Raw genomic sequence first — 13,911 nt, forward strand, 5'->3', positions numbered from 1 at the left:
TTTGTAACATTCTAAAATTACCTCAAGTAATAAAGAACATCAGTGCTGGAATAAGGGCATAGTTTCTCCAGTTAAATATGACTCATTTTGATGTGAAGTATGACTTAGATTTTAAAAGTCATGTGATGTCTCCCATATGTGTTATGTATCCTATACTCCCTCCTAGAATCTTCTAGAAGTAATGAAAATATGTGTTTTTCATAATAAGCAAATCTAAATTTCTAGTTGGGCAGTAAGACAGCATAACTGAAGCAATTAAATTGAAGAAATTTATTAAATAAAAAGGTTACACTATGATTTTTATACACTGTTGAAACAATGACTTTTATTTATTTAAACCCAGCAGTAGTACCCATTACTCTCATAATGTTATAGTTAAGCCTTGATGTAGTTCCAGAAAATAAATAGGGTAAAATTTTAATATTTCCCTAGCTTAGTCTGCTATAAGGGAATTTCAGAGTATGAAGGTAAGATGAAGCAGATATAGAAGAACATTTTTAGATACTGACAATTTTTCCTTGGAATTTAGTTAAAATTTAGTTTCTTCTCGAAATTCTGTCCTTCTATCCATAGATTTCTATTTTAGTAGCTCTAAAAGAACTAGGTGAGAGAAGATTATTACCCATAATAGTAAATAGCAAATACTTTGGCAAGTCTGAATTAGAGTATAAATGAAGACATTCACAAACACCCTTTTTACATCTCCTGGATGTGGCATGAGCTGTATGTTAGAATTAGAAAGCATCACAATTATCTGATTGTAGGGTGCTGGAGGGCAATGCAATCCATCAACACGTCTACTCCAACAGATGTGAAGATGCATGGAAAAAATACATCAACCAAAGTGGTCAGGGAGAACAAAACACGGAAAACATCATAAAACTGAGGGCATTATCTCTTCTCATCTGAAAAAAGGGGTTCCCTGGCGCACAGAAAGTATTTATCAGGGGAGTGCTTCTATTCTGTTATCACAGGAGGGCTTGATGCAGATTCTGGCCATTCATACACATCTGGCAGCAGGGAATCATATTCACTCCGCCATATTCTTTCTTTAACATATTTGGCCTTGTCTTCAGGTTCTGGATATCGGAAAGCCATTTTATTAGCATACAGGTATTCTGTGACCTGAAAAATAAATAAGATTATTGCGTAGGCTCTGAGTATTAACCTATTAGAGAGACAACATACTATTATAACACAGGAAAATAAGTTTAGAAGAATGGTATTTTTCTTTTTTCAAAACAAAGAATAACATTACTTTGATTCATTTCAAAACATTTGGAAACTATGGAAAGTTGAAGAGATAAAATCAAACACTTTTAAGTTCTACTGTGTGTCACTCCAGTAAATACATATAAGTAACCTGCCAAGAGAGAGAGACCACGATGAAAATCTAACCCAAGCTCTGCCTCTTCTATTCACCCCTTTCTTCTTTGCTTCTAGAAAGAAAAGCCTATGCCACTGCAGCACACTCTCTACGCCTGCCTCCGGGGAAGCGCAGAGACGTGAACCTGGGCCCGTGCACCTGTACTAATCCCAAGCAGAGGTCTCCTTCTACGACCTTATGTGCTACCTCTCATTTGGACATACCAATTATCTCTCTTTTTCTTCCTTAGAGACAAGGTCTTGCTCTGTCACCCAGACTGGAACACACTGGTATGAACATAGCTCACTGCAGCCTTGGCCTCCTGGGCTTAAGCAATCCTCCCACCCCAGCCTCCTGAGTAGCTGGGACTACAGGCACATATCACTGTGCCTGGCTAATTTTTTTTTTTTTTTTTTTTTGGTAGAGGTGAGATCTTGCTTTGTTGTCTAGGACTGGTGTCAAACTTACAGCCTCAAGCCATCCTCCTGCCTTGGCTTTTGAAAGTGCTGTGATTACAGGAGTGAGTCACTGTGCCTGGCCCAGTAATCTCTTAACTGACCAATATCTTCCAAAATCTGCCCCACCTGAAATATTATTCTATAAATTCTAAAATTGAACTCTATCATCCTAGTTCTGGGCTCTAAAATCTTCAATTGTTTTACAGTAGAAGGTAATCACACTCTGTAGCCTGGCATTTGTAAATTGGTATAGCTGGCTTTAATATAACTTTCAAATTTTTTTAATGCCATTTTCCTACCTGTTCCTTAGACTCCAGGCTCAACTATTATTCTGAAAACATACCACTTCCCAATCTTTGCTTAGGTTATAGGCACCAAAATAATGCAATAATAAAATTAATAGTCAAGGCTGGGCATGGTGGCTCACCCCTAAAATCCCAGTATTTTGGGAGGCCAAGGCGGGCAGATCTCCTGAGCTCAAGAGTTTGAGATCAGTCTGGGCAACACTGCAAAACTCTGTCCCTACCACAAATGCAAAAAAAATTATCTGGACATGGTGGCACATGCCTATGGTCCCAGCTACTCGGGAGGCTGAGGTGGGAGGATTGCTTTAGCCTAGGAGGCAGAGGTAGCAGGGAGCTGAGGCCACACTGCTGCACTACAACGTGGGTGACAGTGTAAAATCCTGTCTCAAAAAAATAAAAATAAAAAAAAATTAATGGTCAAAATGATAAAATTTTATCATCATCTATATAGAAGTTGAAATTGTGGTTGATAAATTCCACAGTCAATCCTGATGTTTAAGAAAAATCTTAGTAATACAAATAGAAGCCTACTTCTTTTAAAAAGTAGAAAATACTTATTTCAATCAAAAGCTAGCATCATATTTAATATTACCATACAAAGATGTTAGTCAGGTGTGGTGGCATGTACTCTAGCTACTCAGGAGGTTGCGGTAGAAGGATCACTTGAGCCTAGGAGTTTGAAATCAGCTTGGCAATACAGACTGTCTATAAATTGAAAAAAAAAAATACAAGAATGCCTTTACCCATCTAATTGCTTAAAACTATTCTGCAGTTTCAGCTAATTTATAGTTACAGAAAAAAAGGACTATGCATATTAAAAAAGAAAAAATTACTTGCAGACAATTAAAAACTCAACAATCCCAAATGAAATGAAAAACTATTGACTGTTCAAAAAACTGGTTATCAAGTAAATTCATAAAAATGAATATGTTTTCAAATTAGAGTTATTATGCCTACCTTTTCCTACATATTAGAAATGATCAGTAAGAAAATACTTGGAAAGAAAAAAATGTCTATTAGAATAACAGAAATTTTAAAATATTTTTGAAAAAAAGTAAAAATGCCATATTCAAATGAAGAAAACAAAATTATATTGAAAGATTTTTTTGAAAAGACCTTAATAAGTAAAGAGAGATACTGACTGGAGAATACTCAATACTGAAAGACCCAATTTCACCAATCTAATTTATAAATGTAATAATTTCATACCAAAGTTGCAGAGTTTTTTAAATTAAAAAAACGGATACAAAAATTTATCTTAAAAAAAAAAAAATTGAGAACAGACAAGAAAATACTGAAAAAGCATAATGATGGGAAAGATAAAGAACCAAATGTTCCCACATTATACACATTATAAAAATTAAAACACAGGAGGCTGAGGCAGGACAGTCACTTGAACCAGGCAGTTGGAGGCTGCAGTAAGCTGAGAATGCACCACTGCACTCCAGCCTGGATGACAGAGCGAGATGCTGTCTCAAAAAAAAAAAAAAAAAAAAAAAAAAAAAATTAAAACAGTGTCAGATACTAAATAAAAATGGTCAGGAATAGAAATCCCAAGAACAGATTCAACTTCCAATTAACTGGAAACAACAGATGCGTTAATCAATAAATAATGCTGGGGCGACTGATTAACTACTCAGGAAAAAAACGTTTCCCTTTCTCATATCATGCATTAAAATAAAACCCAGAGAGATTAAAAAATTTTATTTTAGAAAATGCAAGTAAATATTTATGATTTGGACAGAAGGCATTAATATTCACAAAAGGTGAGGACAAAATCCAAAAAATAAACAAATAATTCCATAAAAAACTTTAAAAAGACACATCAAACAATTCTATAAAGTTAAAACAAATGACAAATGTAAAAACATCTGCACCACAGCAAACAGGAGGATCACTACACTTAATATATAAAAAGCCCTCAGAAATCAATACCAGAAAGTAGAAAGGCAAATATCTAATACAAGAAAGAGCAAAAGTCATGAAAAAGTAGTTCATTGAAGAAGCAGGCGGATCACGAGGTCAGAGGATCGAGACCATCCTGGCCAACATGGTGAAACCTGTCTCTACTAAAAATACACAAATTAGCTGGTGTGGTGATTTGTGCCTGTAATCCCAGCTACTCGGGAGGCTGAAGCAGGAGAATCGCTTGAACCAGGGAGTTGAAGTTGCAGTGAGCAGAGATTGATTGTGCCACTGCAACCTGGCGATCCAGCGAGACTCTGTCTCAAAGAAAATACGATTGTTGAATAAATAAAAAAATTCTTCAATCTCACTAATAAATGCCTTAAATAAAAACAAGAAACAAAACAATTTTCACCTATTAAATATGCAAGATTAAAAAAATAATTCTAACTATTGGCAAAAGTGTGGAAAAAGATACACACATATCTAATTGCTGCAATGTAAATCAGTACTTACTTTCTGAAGAGATTATTTGACAATAGGCATCAGAAGCCTTAAACACCTTAAAAACCTTGGTTTAAGCTTAGAACTTATCACAAAGAAAAACCATCACAAATGCACACATAGACTTATCTGTAAGGATGGCTGTTCACTACACTGTTATAATTATTATTATTATTATTATTATTATTATTTTTGAGAGAGAGCTTTGCTCTTGTTGCCAGGCTGAAGTACAGTGGTGCTATCTCAGTTCACTGCAACCTCCATCTCCCAGGTTCAAGCAATTATCCTGCCTCAGCCTCCTAAGTAGCTGGGATTATAGGCATGTGTCACCACCACCTGAGATCTGGAGTTCGAGACCAGCCTAACCAACACGGAGAAACCCCATCTCTACTAATAATTTTGTATTTTTAATAGAGATGGGGTTTCTCCGTGTTGGTTAGGCTGGTCTCAAACTCCCGGCCTCAGGTGATCCGCCTTCCTTGACTTCCCAAAGTGTTGGGATTATAGGTGTGAGCCACTGCGCCCAGCCTCTGCAGCCTTCTAAATATTTCAGATTTAGCTCTAATAAATTTGTATTTCTTGTATAAGAAAATGTCATTAAAATTAATATGAAGTTTAAGTTATTACTTACTTTAATAGCAATGTTAATAGAAACTTCCTGAATATTAGAAAGTGGTGGGTAAAGTCTCCCTTGGGCTAGCTCTTCATCTGTCAATTGGCTTGTTAGTGCCTGAAGAGAAAAACAACATTTGCTTTTTTTTTTTTTTTTTTAAATAACAGAATAAAGACCCTGTAAAATGGAAAAAGCACTGGGGAAACAGAGTAATACAGGTAATATAATTTCCCTTATTTCTTTTTTTTCTTTCTTTTTTTTTTTTTTTAAATAAATTTTACATTTTATTCTTTTTTAAGACGGGGTTTCACCATGTTGGTCAGGCTGGTCTTGACCTCCCGACCGCAGGTGATCCGCCTGCCTTGGCCTCCAGAGTGCTTGGATTACAGGCATGAGCCACCACGCCCAGCCCAATTTCCCTTACTTCTTGAAGGAATATACTTAAACCACTTCAGAAATTATAACCATTCACCACTAACCAATAAATAACCAGATTTAAAGACTTATTGATATATTTTACTTTACATTATACACATAGAGCTTGGCTTAATTGCAATGGCTACTTTGAAAACAGACATTAATTGTATTAATGTGAGTTATTCAGAAATAATTCAAAGTTTGGAGCTCCCATAGGCTAGCACTCCAAATAAGAACCAATACTTGTCCATTAAAAACATGCAAGGAATTATCTATGCTGTCACAGTATATCCAGATAAGTACAGTCTAAAAGTGTTATTAAGAGGATTCAGTTTACAAACATATGAAAAGTCATGATTAAAAACACAATTTTATGCATAAATAGGCAATTCATAAAATTTATGAGTAACTTCATTAATAAGGCAGATTTAACCCATTCTCTCCCTGCTTTTAATTTTCAGATCTGTTCATCTTTATAATTTTTATTTTCAGATCTGTTCATCCTTTAAAAAATAAACAACATTTAAAATATTTACCTTTGCAGCTTCTAGGAAAACACTGTCACTAATATGCCGAGTGTTACAGAGAATAACAGCTAAAGCCACACCTAGAATACATTTTAAAGTTTACTTAGTAAGATCACTTTTCAAATTATGAAAGAAGTCAATTCCTATGTTCAGGCAAATAGATGGTAACCCAACCACATCCCAAACAGCTCCCAAAAAAACAGAAATCTGAGTTAAAATCAAACAATCTTTCGTTTAATGATTCTTATTTGCTAAATAATTTTAGAAATATCAAATGGCTTTTCTCAGTTCAGTACATTTATGAAAATTACAAATACATACAATTAATCAACACTTGTTTTAATACCCAGTTCCCAGCACACCTCTAACCCTCTATTTCTTGCTTTACAGAGGCAATGACTTTCAATTTTTTTTTTTGCTGATTAATGTTTCTCTCACTCTTAAATAACTTATGTTTCTTGTGATTTTTTTTCTCTTTTTTTTTGCCCTCTCTTATTGTGCTGATCCTGTGATTTCTGAGTTTTGGAGATCACTGACTCCTTCCTGTGAAAGTTAAATATTTAGTGCTCTTATATTTTCAGCTTTCTCTCTTCTTCCCAGTATAGTTAGAGCAAATTTTGGTTCAATCACCACTATTCAATGTTCATATTATTATGACTTCATAAATGCTATTCACAGTTGAGCCATGCATTAATACTATATCATGATTACTTTTCCTTTTCTGCTTAACTGTGTCTTTCCTGAAGTTAATAATTGTCCTTTTTTACTTTGATTTTTTAGTACTTAACGTTGTTATTTCACCCTGAAATCTCACTCAATCGTCTAAATCCTTCTTCTATTTTAGCTACTTTAAATATTCTCTCATTTCTTTCTTTTTTGAGATGAATCTCGCCCTGTTGCCCAGGCTCGAGTGCAATGGCGCAATCTCAGCTGACTGCAACCTCCGCCAGATTCGAGCGATTCTCCTGCCTCAGCCTCCCAAGTAGCTGGGACTACAGGTGTACACCACCACGCCTGGCTAATTTTCTGTATCTTTAGTAGAAACGGGGTTTCACCATGTGGGCCAGGCTGGTCTCAATCTCCTGACCTCATGATCTGCCCGCCTCGGCCTCCCAAATGTGCTGGGATTACAGGTGTGAGTGAACCACTGCACCCGACCTATTTTCTCTAATTTCATGCTCTAGAATAAATCTCTGCTAAAGCTCCATTCCGGTCTGGCTATCCCCCATTCCAGCTATGGGGCTGTCAACTTAGAAAACCACTTTATCATCATGGGCCTCTTTGCTTCTAAGTTGACTCCATTTCCTAAATCCAACTTTTCCTGACTTTTTTGTTACTCCCTCTTTTGGTAGGGTACATTCTCCCATGGCTTTCTGAAGAATAGTGCAGGGGAGATACATATTTTTTGAAATCTTGCATTTCTGAAAATGTGTTTGTTTACTCCTTTCTACTTATACTTGATAGTTTGTCTAGGTTTAGAATTCTGGCTTGGAAATATTTTTCCTTCAGAACTGTGAGGTATTATTCCAATACCATCTAGCTTCTCTACTGCTGGTGAGAAGCATCAATTTATCCTTTTGAGGTGATTGTTTTTGTTTAATTTCTGGATGCATGTAGAATCCCTTTTTAATTTTTTTTTTTTGCAACAGGTCTCACTCTGTCACCCAGAGTGGAGTACAGTGGCACAATCATAGATCACTGCAGCTTCAAACTCCATGGGCTCAAGCGATCCTCCTACCTCAGCTTGCTGAGTAGCTGGGATTACAGGCATGTACCATTACATCTGGCTAATCTTTTTAAATTTTTTTGTAGAGACAGGGTCTTACTATGTTTCTTAGGCTGGTTTCAAACAATCCTCTTGCCTCAGCCTCCCAAAGTGCTGGGATTACAGGCATGAGCCATCAAGCCCAGCCAGATCCTTATTTTTAAACCTAATGGTCTGCAATTTCATAACACTGTGCCTTGATGTGCATTATCTTAACTCATCATGTTTAGCATTCAGTCAGTAGGTGCTTCCTATCTGAAAGCTTAAGTCTTTCACTTTTGGGAAATGTTTGTGAAGTCTTGCAGATTCATTTCCCTCCGTTTTTCTGTTCTTGCTCCCTGAAATCTGTATTTTCTGATATCATACCTCTTGGATTGGCTAATTTTCTGCTTTATTTTCCTTATTTTGTCCTTTGCTCTATTTTGAGGTAACTCAATCATCTTTCTTCTATCTTTCTGCTACAAACTTCACTTTTAGGAGCTTGTTTTGCTAATTTTTTAAAAAATAAAATTCTGTCTTCTTTATGGGATATAATATTTTGTCCCCCTGAGGATACTGATAATTTTTAAAACTTTCCTTTTCTTCCCATTATCCTTGTTTTTTCCTCCCAAGATGTCTTTTCCTGTCTGTCTGCTTTGGTCTCTTTTATGAAACTCTTTCATAAAGAGACTTTCCTCAGATGACTAGTAATCTTTGAGCATTTCTCATTTAAAGGTTAAGAACTAAAGAAAATGATTGGAAGCTATGAGGGTGGGATTTTTACTGCCTCTGAGCATACAGGCTTTTAAACTTCCTGTTTTCTAGCACCTCTGTCCTCAACTATGTCTGGTGTCTCCCAGTCTAGAAACAATGTTTACTCTATTCAAAGACTATCCCAGCCAGCTTTCAGAAAGGTTAGTTGTCAGATTACCCAGGGCTGAGAAGGTCACACAGTTAACAGCATTTTTAAGTAGAGAATTTGGCCTATCTACATTTAATGTAGTTTTTTTTTTTTTTTAAGTAGCTGGGGCAGATTTCACCCCACTTAGTCCCATCACTCTCATCTCATCTTGCCTTGCTTATTCTATGTTCCTTTTCCTCTTCATTCTTGCTTTTCAAATTTTTGTTAAGCTGGGCACGGTGGCTCAAGCCTGTAATCCCAGCACTTTGGGAGGCCGAGGCGGGTGGATCATGAGGTCAAGAGATCGAGACCATCCTGGTCAACATGGTGAAACCCCGTCTCTACTAAAAATACAAAAAGTTAGCTGGGCATGGTGGTGCGTGCCTGTAATCCCAGCTACTCAGGAGGCTGAGACAGGAGAATTGCTTGAACCCAGGAGGCGGAGGTTGCAGTGAGCCGAGATCGCGCCATTGCACTCCAGCCTGGGTAACAAGAGCAAAACTCTGTCTCAAAAAAAAAAAAAAAAAAAATTTTGTTGTCTCATTTCATCCCAACATTGCCTTACCATAAACAGGAAGTCTCTGTAGTATTCTAATGGTTATCCTAAATTTTTTTATCATGCAACTTAAACTACCAAAATTCCACATTAATTTTTTTCTTTTTTTTGAGACAGGCTCTTGCTCTATCACCCAGGCTAGAGTGCAGTGACACGACAAAAGCTTGCTGTAACCTCAAACTCCTGGGCTCAAGCAATCCTCCAGCCTCAGTGCCCTGAGTAGCTCAGACTACAGGCATATGTCACCACACCTGGCTAATTAAAAAAAAATTTTTTTTGGTAGAGACACAGTCTCCCTATGTTGCCAGGGCTCGTCTCTCAAACTCTTGGCCTCAAGTGATCCTCCCGCCTTGATATGCTAAAGTGCTGGGATTATGGGTATGAGCCAACATCTTCAGCTCCACATTAATTTTTAATTTACCTTCCTACCAATCAATGTAAGTCCCTCATAACAGTTTAACTCTATTTAACTGAGCTATTATTGTTGTGCATTTTAATTATCTCTCTGTATTTTTCAAAATGCCTATCATTTTTGTTTCACTCTATAAAAACAACATTAATTTTGTCATACCTACGCTCTTATAACTTCGTTGCTCTTCATTCCTTCCTACATCTCAGAGTTTCTATGTAGGATTATTTTCTTTTTCCCTAAGTAACAAAATTTCCTTTCCTTTAATATAAAAATGATCTGCCAGGTGGTGAATCCTCGGTTTTCTGTTTTTCTGAAAATGTCTTCATTTTGCCTAATTCTTGAAGAATATTTTCACTGTGTCATGAATTCTAGGTTGGCAAGTATTTCCCATAAGCAACTTTAATAGGTCATTCCACTGTCTCAGTATCTTATTGTCACTGGGCAATCTGCTGTCAGTCTAATGGTCATTTCTTTGAAGGAAATCTTTGTGTTCTGGCTGCTTTCATATTCTTCTCTTTGTGGTGACTATAAAGCCTCACAATAATGATTCTAGATGTAGATTTCTTTTCATGCATCTCACATGGGTTTCTATGAGCTTTTTGAATATTGATTGTCAATCATCAGTTCTAAAAAAAACCTCAGCCATGAGGCCTGCAAATGTTGCATCTGCTTCAATTCTCATTTCTTCTAGGACTTTAATTAAAGATATATCAATGAAATGTCTCTTACCTACTTTTCCAGGTTTTCCTTTTTTTTTTTTTTGGTCTATTTTCCGGTTGATTAATTCTCTATAGTCTAATCTGCCATAAGCCTCATTCACTCAGTTTTTTGTTTTTGTTTTGTTGTTTTTGTTTGTTTGTTTTTTTTGAGACAGCATCTTGCTCTGTCACCCAGGCTAGAGAACAGTGGCTCAATCACGACTCACTCCAGCCTTGACCTCCCAAGCTCAAGTGATGCTCCTATCTCAGCCTCCTGGGTAGGTAGGACTACAGACATATGCCACCAAGCCTAATATATATATTTTTAATTTTGTAAAGATGGGGATCTTACTATGTTTCCAGGGCTGGTCTCAAAATCCTGGGCTCCAGCGATTCTTCTGCCTTGACCTCCGAAAGTGCTAGAACTGTAGGCATGAACCATCACACCCGGCCCACTCAGTTCTTATAGATTACTACATTTTTCAATTCTAGAATTTAGTGGCACTTGTCTAAATTTTCAAGATTGGCTTTTATCTCTATAAACATAAGCGTATGTTTCATGGCGTTTGTCTTATATCTAGGGTTTTAGTATGTCTGTTCTTCGTGGTTTTGCTGGTTTTGGCTGTTGTCATGTCTCTTTACGTGCCTCATTATCTTTTTTTCTACTTAGGTTGTACTTGAAGATTTACTTATAAAAATAATTTGAGAACTAGGATAGTGAGGACTAGGATAGTGTTATCTCATTTCAGAGAAATTTTTGTTTGCTTCTGTTGGGCACTTGTGGGCATTGGCAGTCCTGAGAGAGGCTTGAGGTTTTCTAAATCACCCATTGCTGCTACAAACTATAACCCCATTCGAAGGTACAAGCACTTTAGGGTTTCAGTCCAGAGTGGGAGGTGTTGCCAGACTTGGACACGGTGCTGATCTTGTCCACCTTCCATGACAAACACAGCTGTACCTCTTAGCCACTTTCTTTCTGGTCTGTGCCTTCACTGTAAAACTGGCTTCAAAAGCTGGCTCACCTCTATGTGCATTAATTCCCTCCCTAACCTTGGTCCAGAATTCCCCAATATTTTATTAGAGTGAATATCTTATCCTTTTGAACCTTTTAAGGTTTTCAAAAAAATTTCACCCTGTTAAGAGTTGCTCACCTAGGTCACTCAAACATTATCAGAGCTTTTTTAAAGTTGCTTTATAAACAGACTTTCAGCCAATCCTCTTGTTTTTAGGCTCATTTCTACCTCAAATGCCAGGTCATTTTATTTTATTTTTTTTTGAGACAGTCTCACTTTGTTGCCCAGGCTGGAGTGCAGTGGTATGATGATGGCTCACTGCAGCCTGGACCTCCCGGGCTCAAGCAATCCTTCCACCTCAGCCTCCTGGCTAGCTGGGACTCCAGGCATGTACCACCACACCTGGCTAATATTTTTCACTTGTGGAAGAGACAAAGAAGTCTTACTAGGTTGCCCAGGCTGGTCTCAAACTCCTAGCCTGGGGCAATCCTCCTGCCTTGGCCTCCCAAAATGCTGGAATTACAGGCATGAGCCACCATGCCTGGCCAGGTTATTTTTAATTATATATTTATGTATTCATAACTGTTACTAAAGTTAGGACTTCAAAGTGTTACATAAAAATAATCAACTGCTAAATTCCTTAAATATGACATAAAAAATGGTTTTGCTGAACTCAGAACAACCATTCAACCCAGCAATTCTATTATTGGGTATATACTCAAAGGAATATAAATTGTTCTACCATAAAGACACATGCATGTGTATGTTCACAGCAGCACTATTCACAACAGCAAAGACATGGAATTAACCTAAATGCCCATCAATGGTAGACTGGATAAAGAAAATGTGGTACACATACACCATAAAATACAATACTATGCGGCCATAAAAATGAATGAGATCACGTCCTTTGCGGTAACATGGATGGAGCTAGAGGCTATTATCCTAAGCAAACTACCACAGGAACAGAAAACCAAATACTACATGTTCTTACTTGTAAGTGCAGCTAAGTGATAAGAACTCATGGACACAAAGAAGGGAACAACAGACACTGGGGACTATTAAAGCGTGGAAGGTGAGAGGAGGATAAGTATAAAAAAAAACTATCGGTTGCCATGCTTATTACCCAGGTGACAAAATATACATGAAACCCCCTGCGACACACAATTTATCTATATAACAAACCTTCCTATGTACCCCTGAAACTAAAAAAAGGCTCAAAAAAATAGCTTTGTTAAAATCGGCAGAAAAGTATTTCCTTCCCTGCTCTCATGCCTTTTAGGCCACAGAAATATGACTAAATAGAAAACATTGATTTTTGAACATTATCAAGTTCTAGAAAGAGATTACAGATGATGGGACAGTTTCTATTATACAAGTTAAGTCTCAAGAGACATACAGAAAAACATGGGGGGGGGAAGAGAAAAAAATTAATAATAGAAAAGCACCAGGATATTCATAGACTAAATACCTTCTTTACTTTCACAACAGTTATACATGCTCTCCTGATGCCAGCTTATGTAAACTGTAAGTCTACTTGTCATATCTTAATTAGAGCCTGCTGTCAGCTAGTCAGGGAAAGGACTATCAGAAGAAAAAGACACAAGTGCAAAAGAAAATCATAACAAATTACTCAACACACTCTCTGCTTAAAAGAAAGAGACATCTGAGGATCACCAGAAATTTATGGAAAATACAGCACAAAGGAAGAAATATTGAAAGGAATCCTAATAATTCTCCAGAAAAAGCTGAAAGAGGCTGAGCATGGTGGCTCATGCCTGTAATCCCAGCACACTGGGAGGCCGAGGCGGGCGGTTCACAAGGTCAGGAGTTCAAGACCAGCCTGACCAACATGGTGAAACCCCATCTCTACTAAAAATACAAAAATTAGCTGAGCATGGTAGCAGGCGCCTGTAACCCCAGCTACCCAGGAGGCTGAGGCAGGAGAATTCTTTAACCCAGGAGGCGGAGGTTGCAATGAGCTAAGATTGTGCAATTGTATGCCAGCCTGGGTGACAAGAACAAGACTACATCTCAAAAAACAAAAAAAAACAAAACACAAAACCTGAAAGAACAATGCAACCGTTTTTATTTTTAAAAGTAGCTATTTAGAAAGAGCAATTCTAGAATTAAAGAAAGGTATCAGAATAAAATGTAAGTTGTTGAACTGAGTTAATGATAAATGGTATTAAGCAATTATTGTTAACTTCCTTCAGTGTGATACCAGTATTGTGGTTGTATTTAAAAAGTAAGAACACTTGGCCAGGACCGATGACTCACGCCGGTAATCCCAGCACTTTGGGAGGCCGAGGCAGGCAGATCACATGAGATCAGGAGTTGAAGACTGATCTCATGGCAGCGTGGCCAACATGGTGAAACCCCATTTCTACTAAAAATACAAAAATTAGCCTGGCGTGGTGGTGTACACCTGTAGCCCAGCTACTCAGGAGGCTGAGGCAGGGGAACTGCTTGAACCTGGGAGGTGGAGGTTG

At 37.3% G+C, this 13,911-nt stretch overlaps 1 protein-coding gene across 3 annotated transcripts in view; it reads right to left on the reverse strand.

The window, feature by feature from the left end:
- Positions 1-255: 255 nt before the first annotated feature.
- Positions 256-13,911, reverse strand: part of ME2 (malic enzyme 2) — a 64,490-nt gene continuing 50,834 nt past the window's right edge. For all 3 annotated transcript variants that reach the window (XM_074383429.1, XM_003926065.4, XM_010336804.3), the window contains 3 exons: positions 6,105-6,175; positions 5,170-5,268; positions 256-1,125 (listed from right to left, as the gene is read on the reverse strand). In XM_074383429.1, coding sequence (XP_074239530.1) covers positions 958-1,125; positions 5,170-5,268; positions 6,105-6,175 — 338 coding nt within the window. In that variant the 3' untranslated portion in view covers positions 256-957. The remainder of the gene's footprint in view (positions 1,126-5,169; positions 5,269-6,104; positions 6,176-13,911) is intronic.

Source organism: Saimiri boliviensis, chromosome 13 (assembly GCF_048565385.1).
Source record: "Saimiri boliviensis isolate mSaiBol1 chromosome 13, mSaiBol1.pri, whole genome shotgun sequence".
NCBI lineage: Eukaryota > Metazoa > Chordata > Mammalia > Primates > Cebidae > Saimiri > Saimiri boliviensis.